Source organism: Electrona antarctica (assembly GCF_951216825.1).
Source record: "Electrona antarctica genome assembly, chromosome: 8".
NCBI lineage: Eukaryota > Metazoa > Chordata > Actinopteri > Myctophiformes > Myctophidae > Electrona > Electrona antarctica.
Window position 1 is genome coordinate 22,370,443 of NC_136789.1, and position 17,575 is coordinate 22,388,017.

General features: G+C 42.7%; 1 protein-coding gene across 5 annotated transcripts in view; it reads right to left on the reverse strand.

The window, feature by feature from the left end:
* Positions 1 to 17,276, reverse strand: part of gabrg2 (gamma-aminobutyric acid type A receptor subunit gamma2) — a gene marked incomplete at its 3' end in the record, with an annotated part of 68,861 nt that extends 51,585 nt beyond the window's left edge. For all 5 annotated transcript variants that reach the window (XM_079508475.1, XM_079508473.1, XM_079508474.1 and 2 more), the window contains exons 1-2: positions 17,177 to 17,276; positions 2,826 to 2,893 (exon numbers count right to left, since the gene is read on the reverse strand). In XM_079508475.1, coding sequence (XP_079364601.1) covers positions 2,826 to 2,867 — 42 coding nt within the window. In that variant the 5' untranslated portion in view covers positions 2,868 to 2,893; positions 17,177 to 17,276. The remainder of the gene's footprint in view (positions 1 to 2,825; positions 2,894 to 17,176) is intronic.
* Positions 17,277 to 17,575: the final 299 nt, after the last annotated feature.

Sequence of the window (17,575 nt, forward strand, 5' to 3'; positions counted from 1 at the left end):
ACATTCATACTGTACACTATGATGAATTCCTGTTCTGTTCTTTGACTATATAGAAGTGTCTATTTGTACGTCTCTAAATGTTTTGATGAATTGAACATGGTGGACCTAAACAAGTGTAATGCTTTATTGGGTCGTCCACTCACAGTTACCAGTCTTTGTATTGAGTTTGTGCTTGAAATGTACTGTAATTCTGCAAACTGTTAATAAATATTCCAATCAAAATCAATCAATCAAAAACACATTTACACGCATACGCACGCACGCGCACAGCCACACACACACACACACACACACACACACACACACACACACACACACACACACACACACACACACACACACACACACACACACACACACACACACACACACACACACAGCAGATTTTTCTTTAAAATTTAAATTTTTACTTAATCTGAGCAGATAATCTAATCTGATTTGAGCCTAACCCTAAACTCAAAATCGTGATCCCTCACCCCAAAACTAACCATATAACACCTAACCAGTCCAACCAGAACTAGGACCTTCGACCTTCGACCATGATAGTAAAACATGGTGCATACAATTCATGACCAGACAAAAATGTGTGTATACACATACTGTATAGTACAAGCCCACGCACGTCCTCTATCTGTATGGGTTGAATGTAATTACAGTAGAAGGATGCATGCAGATCACAACAACTGTCTTAACTCCACCAGACAGTCATTGACCGGAGAATATATATAAGGCAGCGCTTGTTTTTCTTTAAGTGACAAATTATTCCGTCCACCACATCTTGTCACCTCAGACAGCGTAATCATTGACATGCACAGCCATCGGCTGCTCCCCTTGGCGACTCACTTGCCTATAGCAGCTCTCGAGATATTTCAATTAAAAATAATAATCATTTGGGTAATTGTATCGACTACTCTGGCTTTTGTGAGCCCCGGACAGTTTTTAAGTTGCTCGACTCACTATTTAGATATTTGATATTCATTTTTTCAGACACGCCCCCTTCCTAAACAAACCCATTGTAACTTCTGAGTGGTGCAACTCAGTGTGGGGTTCCCCAGGGGGTCCCCGGAACATCCAGACCCCCAGGAACACGCCCAGGGGGCCGGGCTGCATGGTTCCAGCGAGGTGCCCCGCGTACAAAACGGTTGAGAAATGACAGAGTGTGGGGGTCCCCAGGGGGTCCCTCTACTGTCACTGTACTGTACTGTCACACCCGAAGTAAGTGTGTGTGCGTGTGCGTGGCTGTTTGTGGCTGTGTGTGGCTGTGCAACAGTGAGACTTGGTGGTAAAAACCAACCAAATGCTATTTTCGTGCACGGACGGACCCAGCCAGGGACACACATTGCTAGGCAATGGAGTGGCTGCACCACTCAATCATAAATGAAAATATTAAAACACAACCCCTCGCATATTAGGAGGGCAGTATGGGTGTTTTCGATTAATCTATCATGGTTAAAATGGAGTTTGAAGTTACAATGGGTTTGTATAGGAAGGGTCTGATAAAATGTATATCAAATATCTGAATCAAGCAACTTAAAACTGTCCGGGGTGTTCCCAAAAGCCTGAGTAGACGATAAAATGACCCAAAACATTTTTTAAAGTGAAATATCCCTTAGATCGACATACAGGAGTAACATTTTGGACTTGGTGTGCTGCCCTCGGGCACAAAAGGTTTGAAACCACTGCTGTATAGGTACAGCCTACTATTACAGTGAATTGCAATGTGATTGGAAATATCAGATAGCACTGTGTGAGACACTAAGACAGTAATAGAATACGGTGCGACCCTTCTGTGACGCACGTTGACTGCAGTGCTCGGTCTGTGTATTTCCCACTCACTCTCTCCTCTTTCTAATCTCGCTCCTCAACCACCACCCCTTATCCTAGACTTTTTTTTAGCGTCGATGCAGCTTAACTCCTCTACGCTAGCCTGTATTCTCGTCTTCAAAGTCTAGAAATAGCATAAGCCTTGTATGTAGTACAATGCGTTCATGAGGCTTCCATGTGAATGGCACCCCAGAGAACCAGGACAATAGAGCCTACTCCTCACCACTTGGCAGTGGTGGAACATCTAAGCACGTTTCCTCAAATACTGCAAGTATTTAATATTTTAGTATAAGTACAATTTTGAGGTAGTTTTACTTTACTTAAAAGTATTTCCATTGTATGGTACTGTATATTCTACTCCACTATATCTTATAAGCAAACATTGTGCAACAGCGCTTAAAACGTGTTAATTTTCAGCATTATTTGATTGATGGGCCGAGTACAATCACACTAACCACCCAAACTTGTACTTATAAGGACGTTGCATGGAACAATCAGTTAGTCTGGCATCGACTGGACAGCTCCAACTGGTTAAGTGCATGCTTAAGATACTGCGTAGTGCTTAGACTGTGTTGAGAGAAACAACCGTAACTTAAGGCAGCCTTCTTACCTTAGCCTTTGTAAGGACTGCACTGCACGTAACTCCCTAAGTAGGATCTCTTTGGGAAACGTGGCCATGACTCAGGAATGGGACTGAGGAGTCACTGATCAGGGCATTAGGTGGCTATTGGGTTGCCCACATATTACTCCAAAATAATAACAGACATTAAATATCTAAAGTGACAGCTATTTTTGTGTTTTGGCATCAGCTTTGAAAGAATAGCTATCCCTTTGTGGTAATTAACCACTTGAAAGACTCAATAATAGGATAATTAGGAGATACATACAATACTTCAAGAATCATCCTGATTTAAATATAACATGAAAGCAAATGATATAAGCCTCTAAACTGCAGTGTTGGTCTATGCAACATTCATTATTGTTAAGTCAGTGTTACTCACCATGTTGATGGCATTCACTGGCCCAATACTGTTGACAAACATATCCGTGTGTATCACCGTCGGCTTGACTGCAAAACAAAAGAGGAACAGAAGAGGACATTTTACAGATTAAGTAGTCTTAATTGTCATGCCATATCTGCTGCTTTATAGCTTATTGATTTTAGGGAGCTTATGTATTATTGCTGCTGCCGCAAAGATTAATTATCATCATTATCTGCATCGTTATCGCCATGATTGTCCTCATCACTAACAGCGTCACTATCAATAATGAGGAAAAAGCAGAAGAAGAATACAGATTCATGCATGAATATTTTCAGTACTAATATAATATTTTCAAACGACTTGCCCAAATTGGAACACCTGGTTGGATGTGGTTAAGTCTCACCACTAAGAACTACATTGGATGGAACACAGATCATTTTTTCCCATTTTTTCCCCCCTCGCTTTTACTGAACAGTAACAGTTTTGGACATAATAATAGCTCAGATTTATATAGTAGCCTACAGTAACGAAATGTAAACGATTCAGGTGAAAATGTCATGTCCTTGGGTTGCTGTGTTCTTTCCCTTGGGTTGCTGTGTTCTTTCCCTAGGGTGTTCTTTATACTATTGGGTCTGTGAACATTTTCGCTGGACAGCACCTTTCATGATTTATTAGTTCAGGAGGTCTTATGCTATAACTCTCATTCCTGAGGGAGGACGAATTACATGAGAGTGTAATTCCAGTGCAGTGGCTGCATCTCTCTCTAACTCATCTCAGGGCCACTGCCTAGGATAATGCAATCCATCTAGCTCAAACATAGAATTTACTTTAATTCAGTCACCTTACATTTACAGAACACTAGACATTTTGGGTCTTCATTTTATCTGACTGACATGTACCCAATTGTGACAAAGATAAATAATTTGGCTCTTTCTCCCCTGGTCTGTGAGGGAAGGGAATTTGAGCCAGATGGAGTCTGGAAAATGGATGTAATTAATACTAAAGAGAATTTGACAGGGCAGACTCACAGGGAACGGGTCTGAGACACGATCAAATTCATCCTATAATGTATTGACCTTCTAAGAAGGCAAACAAGGCTATAACTGTAGTGTAGAAGTGCAGTAGTTGTGTTGTCTCCAGGGACAGCCCAATACAAGACTCCGGATCAGCATCTCCTCTAGGGGCCAGCGCTTGGGCATAGAGCGTGTTACACCGCTAAAACACTAAGGTTATTTAAAGGCAGATGCGAGTGGACATGCCTGACTTCTTCATGCCACTTCTTCATGCCTTCCCTGCTTATACCCCCTAAATGCACTGTGACCTGTACTAAAGACACAGTTTACATCACATCAATTTTCCTCAGGATCTTCAGTGTGTGTAGGGCCTAAAATGTTCTAACTTTTTTTCTGCCTGAGAGACGAGGCTCCCCGGTGAGAAGAATTGTGAAGTCTATAGCCTAAGTTCATAGATATTTAACAAATAAATAACATGCAAACATCTAGATCTACAAACTCATCTAGATCTGCAAAGATCTACAAACTCAAAATGAGCTTGTAGATTGGCTATTTTTGTTACCTTTTGTGATACTGTACTGTAGTATGACTAAGTTACAAAATGTGGAGATATTTTTTGTTGGAAAAACAACAAATCTAGCGAGACATGATATCATTTAGTGCCTTAATGGCATTTGGTATGAAGGATTTTTTTTAAATGTTACGGTTAACTTTTGGTACTTTGTACCGCCTACCAGAGGAAAGTAGTTCGAACTCCCTGCAGAGTGGATGAGAGGGGTCGTTTTCTATCTTGACAGCTTTTTTACGAAGTACCTCCTTGTAGATACAACCTAATTGTTTCTGTCTCTTCCCAATGATTTTTGAGGCTAGGTTCACTATTCGCTGCAGCATGCTTCTTCCTTTTACATTTAGATTGCCATACCACATTGCCATGTTAAAAGTCAAGATTCCCTCTATCAGGTTTTTAATGATATGCTTGGTTACAGGTTTTAAAAATCTGGTCAGTATTTTCACTGAAATTGAGTTTGCTGTCAATATATGGGGCAACGGTGGCCTAAGGGTTAGAGGAGCGCCCTTGTAGCCGAAAGGTTGCCGGTTCGATTCCCCGGACGGGCAGGAAGAATCTGGGTGGGGAAGTGATTGTCATCACTCACCCAACACCGCTGAAGTGCCCTTGAGCAAGGCACTGAACCCCCAACTGCTCCCCCTGGAGCTGCTTAGTGGCCAACAGTATAAGACTGTGGTTGTACTGGTCAGCTCCCAGGTTTTAATGTGTGTCTGTCTGTGTGTTTCTATGTGCAGGGCGTTGCTAAAATGAGCACCTGTGCTCAGCTACCTCCCTGGGTAAATAAAGGATAAAAAAAACAATATGTGCCTAAGTATTTAAAATTGTCTACTACCTCCACTATTTGTCCACCAATTGTAATGGACTGCACAGGTTCCTTTTCATGAATGACAAGTTATTTTGTTTTTGTCACATTGATCCCTAAGGAGCTTTTATCGCACCAGTTCTGAAGAGATGACACATGTACTCTGTATGCTTCCTCCCCCGCTGTGTCCCCCTTCTTCAGTAAGGCAACCAGGGCCATACCATCCGCATATTTGAACAAATGAAACATATCCTGGTCTAACTGGAATTCATTTGTATATAAGGAGAAAAGTAAGGGGGATAAGATAGTCCCCTGGGGAGCACCGGTGTTAAGCACAGTGATGTCGGACATAGTATCATTAACACAGACCTGTTGAGGACGGTCAGAGAGGAAGTCTCTGACAAGATGGATAATACCTCCATTTACGCCTATGTCAATGAGTCTCTGCAGAAGGATGTGTATCTGCATGCTGTTGAAAGCAGAGGTAAAATCAATAAAAAGGACCCTGTCAAAGTGGGAGGGTACTTGGAGATGCTTTGACAGGGTGTTAAACAGGCTGATAGTTGCATCATCAGTTCCTCTCTGACTTTTATAAGCACATTGGAGATGATCTAAGCTGTTAGAAACCATCGCTGTGATTTGTCTGCTTATAACTCTTTCAAAACATTTTCCCAAAATGGAAGTAAGAGCAATGGGCCTGAAGTGTTTTAGTTCAGTGGCTCCAGGCTTCTTGGGGAGAGGCACAATACAAGACATTTTCCATAAATTGGGCATTGTTAGAGAGTCAAGCAAATACTGGAATAGCATCAACACAATACCTTTTAAGTTCATGAACATTTTCTTTCAACACTCTACCTCTAAGGCCATCAGGCCCAGGGGCTGAGTTGGGCTTAATACAGGAAAGGCTAGCTACAATTTCATTCTCACTGAGTGTGATAGGGACATACTCCGGAATGGACATACACACACTATCACGCTCAGCACTGAAGTCATTCTTATCAAAACGGCTGAAAAAGATATTTAGATCATTAGCAAAAGATGGAGAGGGGTGCGACAGGGGAGTACGCTTTTGCTTAGTTTCCCTGCCCATCATCACATTTAAACCTTCCCATGCTTTCTTGAAAAGTATTGGTACTCAACTTTATCTTTGTAATCTATTTTTGCTTGTCTCAGTTTAGATCTTAATTCACATCTTTTTTCTCTAACTAACTCAACATTACCATTTTTAAAAGCACGTTTTCTTCTCACGAATGCAACCCTTCAGATCACTAGACATCCATAAATTGTTATTAGGGAATATTTTGACAGATTTAGTTTGCATGATTTATTTTAAATCTGTCAAAATATTCCCTAATAACTATTATTTGTTACAACTAAATGTGCTTTTATTGCAGGCAGTTTAGTTTAGCAGGTGATTATCCATTGATCATATAAAGTCGAAACCGAATTTCAGTATTAAAGCCAGATTGCAATCTTAGCACTGCAGTTCGTTGTAGTAGACATGGTTATATGACCCAATAGCATAATGTGGAGGAAACCAGAGCAGATGATCAGTCCTACTAGAATTCCTTTTCAGCCGACCCAGTGCCCCTTCCTTTCTTAGTTAGAATTGTTATAGCAGTTTCAAGGGAGTGTGTCCTTTTGGTTTTCTTTTTTTTTTTAGCACAGAGGAAACAAGGTCCTCGCTAGAGGCTTCCGAGCAGCTGGAAAGCTGGGGGGAATGAGGTCAAAATCTTCATAGGATGTTGGGCCTTCAGCATTCACTCCAGATTCACCCTCATTTTACATTTTTGCTCTTATCTCTCCTAACAATCGCAGCCCCAAGGATTTTACTGTTGCAACACATCATACTCTGGTTCCATCGATAACATCACTTACATCAAACAGAATTGCATTTCACTTCAATCACTCCCCGGTGAATCGATTCCCTCTTGTGACTGAACTCATGAATGACTTCTTGTTTCTGTTTTAGCTGCAATATTTTTTCATTATTGAGAGGGATACTGTAGCTTGGAGATACATGTGTTCTTTTTTAATAGCTACCGGTATGTGCAAATGTACCTAGGCTACTCATTGTAGTTACGCAATAGTCTAGACACATTAATTACCATTTTTTCAAATGGTTTACTCCTTTAATTTGTATCTGTTGTTTTTCTGCTTTAACTCCAATGTTTTCCTAGTTCATTATTTATTTCTGAATTAACTGTGGTCATGGAGACAGACAGACTGTCTGTCTGTCTCCATGACCACAGTATTTGCCCTCCTTATTTCCCCTAAAGTAAGTGTGTGTGTGTGTGTGTGTGTGTGTGTGTGTGTGTGTGTGTGTGTGTGTGTGTGTGTGTGTGTGTGTGTGTGTGTGTGTGTGTGTGTGTGTGTGTGTGTGTGTGTGTGTGTGTGTGTGTGTTTGTACAGTATAGTGTGTTTATCCGTGCTGCATGCGCGTACTCCTCTGTGCAATACACGCTTGAGTGGTCCTAGGTGTACACTCGACTCTCTCACTGTGCGTGACAGCTCTTTGTGTCGAGCTGCCTTACTCTGGCCTGGTGACACGCATGGGGGGGGGGGGGGGGGGGTGTCAGGGGAAGTATGGCTGAAGGAAGTGGACAGCTTGGGTTGTCGAGAGGGACAGCCATGCTCTGTCATGTCCGTTGGGTCAGCCTGGATCAACCATCACACTTTAGCGTCTAATGTGTATGTTTATGGATGACTGGACGGTATATGTCTGTGAGTGGATGGCTGGGCCAAGACCCCACTGGCTTGATATGCGCTAGCCTATACTACGTGGCAGCTATAGTGACACGAAAGACTACGAGTCAGAGGGAGAGGGGGGGAGACGATGACTTTCATTTTTCATGCCATTCCCAGGCATATGGGAATACACACACAAATGCACACACATACACATGACATGAGCACCTTTAGATGCATTGCGCACGCACGCACGCACGCACGCACGCACGCACGCACGCACGCACTCACGCACGCACGCACGCACGCGCGCACGTACACGCGCACAAGGCTGCTGACAGGGTAGCAGTGCAGCTTCATTGCATTTAGTGCTTCTGTACTGTAAGTCCTGGAGGATGTACTTCTTAAACTCAAACTACTTTTGAGTTTAATTTTGGACATAACAATGACATGGTATTGAACCACACAATGTTCGGAAAGTGCACCATCTTGATCATGTGCCATGCAGACTAAATTGTGTACCTATAACACAATATTATTATATTATAACACAATTGGCCTGTTCATGTTTGGGGAAGCTGGGCGGGGAGGACTCTACCTTATGTCCTCCCGGTGCAGGCTCCTCACTGCTACAGAACAGAACATTGACAGTGAGAAAGGAGGGCATTTGCAATGGTGTTATTGCGACCGCAGATCGCATTTACTATGAAAACGTGCAATGCTCGTCAGTCAGTCAGTGTATCACTCAAAATCCCCATACATAAAGCCCCCATATATGGTGCCCAGGTCTCGTGACATCACTATGACATCTGATAAATGCGATCTGTTGTCGCAATTACGCCCATATATGAAGATCCCTGATGTCATCAATATTGGCCAGCAACTCTACATCTGACCTCAAACCCTTAGATCTCCATATATGGATATACAGTATGTCAGAAGCTGTTCTAACATTCCTTATGTTGACCCTTCCCTATCAATCGTTCCTCTTCGATGTCACCCTTTTGACTGATAACCTGTCCATCCAAACTCTAGACGGGCCTGCCCCAAAGTTATTAGTGCAGCCGCGCCCGGCAGCCGGCGAAAACTAGAGTCCTCAGCAGGCCTGAGAGTTAAGGCCTGGCCCTCATCAAACCCTGTACACTCAAGAGAATGTCCCCGCTACCACCCTTAGATATGGAGCTGACCTGTTCTGACATTCCATATGTTGATCTGACCTCATCAAACCCTGTACACTCAAGACATGCTCCTTAGATGGCCAGTACAGAATTCATTCCATATTGATCTGACCCCCCCATGCCAAAGCACCAGCGCTCGCCCAGCAGTCTGCCGTCAACGAGGCAGATGTGTGCACGTGACCTCGTCCTTTAGGGCGAGCTCGCTTCTCGTCCTTAGGCATCTTACTGGTGTAAATGCTATTCAGATTCAGACTATTTTCGGTAACAAGAGAGAAGAATTAGCAAGGCTAAATTAGTGAAATTATTTTTTGGAAAACAAGTATGTGATGGAATGGCACATCTGTAGGTGTATCAGTCGGATACAACAACAGTGACAACACAGCAAAAGACTACCGACAAAGATGAGAGGAAAAACGCCATGACTCAAGCAAAACTGTAATGATTTTATTTCGACTTTAGTAAATGTGTCTGCAACAGTGAAAAGTTTTTTGGTCTAATGCCGACTTTAGTCATTTATTATACCCTCTCTAGCACTTCCCCTCAGCACTTAGTACTGAACGTTGCTCCAAGTGGAAGCGGCCACTATAAGAGGGGGATTCAAGTGGAATACACTTGCCCTACAGGAGTATCAAGTGAAGTAATTATAGAACAATGAGTTAACATTATCACACATGTTGATTACCAACATAGGATTATGATAATTATTGTCTGTTTACTTCAAATTGTCAACGCGTGGAGGACTGAAAGGTCAATTCCATTAACGTTTGAAATTGAGTTCTAGCATAAATACAAAGCATATCAATGCTTAGAACATTTTCTCATACAGCTGAAGAGAGATAAATAACCAGGGCAACATCTGGAATCACAGTATTTGATGATTATGTCCAATTCCGGTGTATAGCACCATGTCATGGGGCTCACACATGAAAGGAGATTAATTCAAAATGCATTCTGGCCAAGTAAAGACACACCTCGGTCCTAGAAGCGTTGATCTCACAAAGTTGACTTTAGAGCAGAGAGATTAAGCACTACATATTGTATTAAATTGTGTTGCAGTTTATTCAATGTTTTTATAGATTTCATAGATGGACTTGTTTGACAGCATTATCATCAGTGTATGTTGGATTCATGTTAATGTGTATTTTCAGACATTTAACCACTTAAACCGCCAATACTTTGACCTTTCACTCAACAGAGTGTTGTGAGGCGTTGTGAGCTTGTAAATCTGTTATTTTGAGCTAAAGTTCTTCTCAGAAAAGGGACGCTAGGGTAGTAGTTAATGTCAAAAACATACATTGTCACACAAGGTTTGGCGGCCCCCCCTGTAGTAACTCTGAGGACCTCCTAGGGGTCCCGCCCCCCCTGTAGTAACTCTGAGGACCTCCTAGGGGTCCCGCTCCCCCTGTTGAAGACCAAGATGGTGTTGGGTAGAGCCCAAGGGGAGGTCAACGAGGGCTTTGCCATCATACTGTACTAGTTATGACATCACTCACTTGCATAACAGAAGTAAAAGAAAGTACAGATTTATATTCCATAGTCCAGCTATTAAATGTAAAATTAGTTGATAAGCACACACGATCTTTGAAAATACCTTGTGACATTAATGATCACACAATCTGATAATGTAACCAAAATGTGGTTACATTAATTTGTCAGTTACAATAAACTCACCAAACGTTATCGATGGATTTGGATCTGGTTTGTGTGATACAAAACAATCTGTTTTTCATTTTCCCCCTGCAAAATGATGACCTTGAATCGTATTTTTTGCCGCATCTCTCTCTCTCTCTCTCTCTCTGTCTCTGGTTTTCTCCATCTTCATACATAGACTGCAGGGGCATTAAAATTGAATGAGCCTCACAATGCACTTCAAAGGACTGTGGCATACAGTAGACTGCGATGAATCCAAACCCCCAGTAATTTAGCACCATGAGGAGACGCGTGTGCGTGCGTGTGTCCGTTTGTGCGTGCGTGCGTGTGTGCGTGCGGATCAAGGGAGGGTGGCTACTTTGCCTCAGTGTGGTTGGTTGCTCTGTTGGTCGTTCAGAGGCAGTGACAATAGTATAGAGATGGCTAATTATAACTGCACTGTATCTGTGTGACTTGGCAGCAGCTTGAAGGATGTGGGGGATGGGCGAGTTCATGGCCACGCTCAAAGAGAGAGGTTGAGAGGTTGAGAGGGTGGCAGCGGGAGGGGGGAAGGGGTGTTGCACTTCAAATTAGGTCTAAACTAAAGTGTGATTTATAGTTGTGTGCCAGTGTCGTGCATAGCTGATTTACAAGCTTGAGTGAGCGTGGGACGCCGCCATGCAAGTATTACGTTGCATGGCGGCGTTGTACTTCATTAATGTAATGTACGTGTAATGTACATTGATGCTGCGCTCTCTCTCACTCTCTCTCTCTCTCTCTCTCTCTCTCTCCCTCCCCCTCTCTCTCTCTCTCTCTCTCTCTCCCCCCTCTCTCTCTCCCCCTCTCTCTCTCTCTCTCTCTCTCTCTCTCTCTCTCTCTCTCTCTCTCTCTCTCTCTCCCCCTCTCTCTCTCTCTCTCTCCCTCTCTCTCTCTCTGCGAGTGCAGCTGCCTGTTCTCTTTTGTGTGACTATTTGATGATTTCACATTTTCTACTACACTTAGTTCATTGTCTAAGTGATAAAATGCTGCTTCACTTACGTTACAGTGTTTTTAGTTAATTAGTTGTTTGTAAAAATGGACATGACCAGTTGACGGACAATGCAGTCTACTTAAACCTGTCTCAGAGCTGTGGGTTTGAGGCCACATGGACCACGAGAATTCTCAGAGGCTGTTGATCCTCATACGCTGTTGACACATGATGACCAGAGTGTCCGCTCTGAGACTGGAAGGTCAGGGTTTGATCCCCGGCCGGGTCATACCAAAGTCTCTGAAAAATGGGACCCAGTGCCTGTGCCTCCCTGCCTGGCACTCAGCATCAAGGGTTTGATTAGGGGTAAGTCCCTGCGACATACTAGAGTCATGTCCAGGGGGTGTACTTGTGCATCATGTTCAGTGTGTGTACTTGTCTTGTACATCAAGCTGCCTCATGCTACAGAAACAGGAGATTGGCTCCTGCGTAATGGGCCTCATGGCTCGGCAACGGTTACATTCATCATGGTCAATGGAAGTTTTGTTAAAATCTCCAAAGCCCTAAGGAACTTCACCCAGTATGTGACCATAGCAGGAAAAAAAAGAGCAAAAATGTTGCCTCTTTCTTATATTATTAGAGCCGCAGGTTGAGAACCACTGCTCTACATCTCTGTCTTTTGCTTCAACTACTCAAGTACACTAAGTGCTAACTCTCATTCTCCGATGACTCATCCATTGTCATCTGTATCACGGGTGACGAGTACTGAGCTGTGGTGAATAACCTTGCAGGGTGCATGGTGTTTGACAACAATTCACTGCTGGAGATCAACATGGGCAGAAACAAGGAGCTGGTGGTTAACTCCCGGTGGAGTAAGAGGAGCTAGGCCCCCCCGGCTCCCATCACTATCCAAGGTGAGGTTGTCTACACCTACAAGTTCCTGGCAGTACAACACAAACAAACTGGACTGCAGTTCTTATCCTGACACTGAATTCACAGCAGCAGCGGCATTTCTCTTCCGCATTCTGAAACAAACAGCAAGATTCAACGCAGTGTCTATTTCAGGGAGCAAGTGTCAAGCTGAGGAAGGTTCACCTTTGCCACTCCTGCAGTGCATCAAGACAGAGAGGAGGCCAACCAGAACTGCACTGTGCTCTGAAGTAGGTGTGTGTGCAGAAACGGACTATACTGTGGAAGTACCAAATATTTAACATTTTAATAAATAAGCAATTCATGACAGCAGAGCTCTCGCTGGACCATATTTAGCTTATTTATATGTAGTACCTTTTATTAGAAGGATAAACCCCTTGAGATTCATCATCTTATTTTCGAGGGGGTCCTTATACAATAAAATACAATACAATACACAAACAACACAACAAAATACATCCATGCAGCCAGACAGACAACACATTACATTACATTACATTACAGTCATTTAGCAGACGCTTTTATCCAAAGCGACTTACAATAAGTGTATTCAACATAGGTAGGGAACAAAAACTACTAATCACCAGAAGTCTTTAGTGCATTTTCTGCAAAAACAAGCAACCAAGAGTATACCTAGCGCTAAGGTAAAAGTGCAATATATCAGCTACCTATTTCCTTAACCGGATGAGACAAAATAGCTAAATCAAATGAGCATGAGCTAAAACAATTAAGTGTATCGACTAAACAAGATCCAATAAACAATACAACAATAGAAAACAAACGTTCGTACAACTAGTTAACAACAAGTAGGTCAGGCAGAGAGGAAGGGTAGTGTTTCCTGAAGAGGTGGGTTTTCAACCTGCGGCGAAATATGGGCAGTGACTCTGCTGTCCTAACATCAGTGGGGAGTTCATTCCACCACTGTGGGGCCAGAACAGAAAAGAGTCGTGACCGTGTGGATCGGCCAGAAGGACCCTTGAGTGACAACACAACACAAGAGCTCTCCCAAAGCTAGATGCTCCCACCCAACCAGTTCAACCCCAACGTAGCAAAATGAAAGGGACATTTTACGGCCGAAAGAAACTGCAGTCACTCAATGTTAATAGTATTTGTAGTAGATAACAGTAGCACAATTTTAAATGTGCACCCTATGGCCAGAAAAATAATGTAGTCTGTGTATTTGACTAGGGTTTGTTTATTGACTGATATACTCTTAGTTGAGTGTGTTTTATTCTCACTGTTGTTGCTGCTATATCACCAGAATTTCCCTCAGGGGATCAATAACAATCTATCTTATCTTATGCTATCTCATTATAAAGTGCTTCACTCCCTGAAGGTGGAGGGCAGTTATAAAGGCCCTGCACTGTATGAATTCACAGCATCACAAAACAAAAACGCTTTTAGACAACCTTGTGAAAATGTACAGTATAATCCTATAAATAGAAATTGAATGAATTACATTCATTTTTTCTGTATTGTATTTAATCTCAACCATATGGCCTGTTGAACTGGCGAAAGCCTGCGGCCAAGATGACATCATTCTTAAGAGAGCAAGGTATTGTGGGTGCACCCTTGTTGAAGCAGGAAGCTGAAAGCCATAAAGAATGGCCTACTTGCCTCTCAGCTGCGGACCCACCCGCTCACTCTTTATTACTCGCCATTTCAGTGATATTAAAGTCAGTGCCCCACAGCGAAGGATATTGTCAGGAGATATGCCTTGCATAAAACGCTGTGAATAATTAGTGCCATTATGGAATTTGAAATGATGGATAGGTTAACATGACTTGGGTCATGAAGTCTATGTCAGCGTTGCTGTTCAAAGAAGAACATTTTAACTCTGTGCTTACACTTATATTCGGTAGAATATGAATGCATTGGGATTCAGCACATTATTATGCATGCTTGTAAAATGGCGGCGCTGCTGTAGTTTTAGTGCATACTGTATGTTCTCATTCTGTTTTCACAGTGCCTTTGATGTTACCAGCACTGTAGGAGCCTTAGGTGAATCACCATTACAGACACTGGTACCACTGTACCAGTATGTTTATAATGTTTTCTGTTGTTAATGGAATCAGAGGGATTTGCCATTTCTCTTGTTTTCCTTTTAGACTACAGTGCACAGCACAGCAGACAGACAGACAGACAGACAGACAGACAGACAGACAGCAATCCCTTAGATTTGTGTGTTTTGACACAACACCAGAATACATAAAAATTATGACAGTTATAATTTATTGATAGTACACAGTGAAGAGAGACAGAAAACGGAGAGAGAGAGTCGGGGAGTGACATGCAGCTGGAGGTTACTTCAGTAACCATGGTTCTTTAAAGTAAATGAGCGAAATAATTTACCTATGGGGACGCCAATCCTGGCAGGACTTGCCATAGGCAAATGATTTCACGAATTAAACTTAAAAGAACACAGTGACATTCCAGAGCTGCTATCCTATAATGACATATGCCCATTGTATATAATGATTGAAATATAAGTCTATATCCCAGCAGATTGAGCCAAAGTCTACTGTACAGCACTGCTACAGTATTTAGTAATTTGACAAAGGAAGCACTATACGTTGATTGTTTTGTTTTTTTAAGAACAGGAGCCACTTCTCACGTTTAGAAAATATCCATCTGCTCAATGCAAAAAACCTACTATTTATTCTAGGCCAAACACAGCACACATTTAGGGCCCATGTCTGGAGATGTGGGAGTGCAATACAGAGCAGCTTGACAGGCATGCAAAAAAAAAATGCAGGCCAATTATGAATGACAGACTGTGACTATATCCTTGGGAAACTGACCGATGAATCAGGAATTCAAGGCTTTAGCGCGTTCACTTCATTTCTCTGCTTTGCTATAGTGGTGCATGCTTGACAAGCTGCAGGATATATGCACTTCCCGCAGACACAGGACCCCTGCCCAGCTGTCTGTCAACGTGAAGGGAGAATGCTACTCCTCAGCTGGCTGGCTCTCTGTTTGTCTCCCCGCTTCATATTGACAGACAAGGCTAACAGGGGTGTGATGGATTACTGGCCTCCTAAACCCACCCACGCACGCACGGCACGCACGGCACGCACGCACGCACGCACGCACGCACGCACGCACGCACGCACGCACGCACGCACAAGTGTGCATGCAGAAGTGTGCATGCAGTACTGCATCTATACTGTACAGTATGTGTGTACGCGAACAAACATACGCACAGTGGTGTGCACACGCCGGCATAAACACACACACACACACACACACACACACACACACACACACACACACACTCACACAAAATGACATGCACACAGACACACGCATGCACACTCCTTCTGCTGTCCAACATGTCAATATGTCACTCGACTACATATTGTATGTTTAGTACAATGATGGAAAGTAACTAAATATATTTACTGTAAGTACTGTTACTGTACCTTAACCACATGTCCATTTTTTGATACTATACTCCATTACATTTCAGAGGTTAAATAAATACATAACATGTGTTTTAGTACCTACGGTATGTTGTGACAATAAAATGTTATTGATTGCCTGATTGTGGTTTTGTAAGTTAAGTAAAATGATTTCTTCCACCACTGGTTTAGTGTTACATCAAACTACTGTATGATCTTAGCAGATACACTACTGTATATGGTTGTGGTGTGATGCTATTGCACCGTTTCTTTTTAAATCAGTCATAATTATAATATCCAGGCATAAGTTATTCACTCTGTAACTTCACTTTTACTAGTCTGTCTGCTGCTTCTGTTTCCGACTGTGAAACTGTGTGTGTGTGTGTGTGTGTGTGTGTGTGTGTGTGTGTGTGTGTGTGTGTGTGTGTGTGTGTGTGTGTGTGTGTGTGTGTGTGTGTGTGTGTGTGTGTGTGTGTGTGTGTGTGTGTGTGTGTGTGTGTGTGTGTGTGTGTGTGTGTGTGTGTAACTTCACTTTTACTCTCTGTCTGCTGCTTCTGTTTCCGACTGTGAAGTAAGTGCGTGTGTGTGTGTGTGTGCGTGTCACTGTGCGTGCGCGCGCGGCATGGGGGCACTGACTTAGTGGGCACTGGAGTGCTCAGGCACACTTGGTAATTTCAAAGCACCCGTGACGTCCATTCACGCTAGACCAGTTTTGCTGGGGGCGGGGGGGTTTGAGCACCCTTGGCAGTGATAAGAAGTCAGCGCCCCTGTGTGCGTGCGGCCGTGCGTGCATGTCTGTGTGCATGTGTGGGGGGGTCTCAGCTTATGTCAAATATAAGAAGGGGGGCTCCAAGGAAAGAGAGGTTGGGAACCACTGTAGAATGTGTATTTGGGCCCTGGGAGTGGGCGTAACCCTTTTGTGACTCTGTGACTAATGGTTAACACCGCGGGAGAATAATAATCGATATTTTCTTTCAGATGTTTTCCATTTTTCAAATTACTATTTTATTCTATAGTATGCGGTGTCACTGAGCAGTATGGGTGGGAGGGTTGAGGGGTTTCTTTCTTTAATTTTTTGTTTTCTATAAAAGAACAATGTAATTCATATCACAATGTTTTATCTACAACAATTTCTAATCTGTTCTCAATTAAAAACCTATTTGACAAAAAAAAGAATAATAATCGATGCCTACCTCCGATGTCGGGCCGGAGTTTGTTGTCGTAGCCGTCCAGTAGGCTGTTGAGGATGTGCGTGACATCACTCTCGTACACTTTAGGAGTCAGCACCCATGTCTTGTTCGTCACCTCATCATGTTCATCTTCATCCGTCTGGAAGGAGCTGTGAGGGTGGAGAGAAGACGAGACATGCGATGACACCTTTGTTTGAGAGGCGAATCACAGATTCCCCTGTTTTACCTTCTTTTGCGGAAGGAAAGGACATAAGAGTGCAAGAGAGAGAGAGAGATTTGACTATTTTGGAAACCTTTTCCATACTTTACAATATAAAGTATATAATATATATATATATATATATATATATATATAGATATATATATATAGATAGATAGATAGATAGATAGATAGAGTTTTTA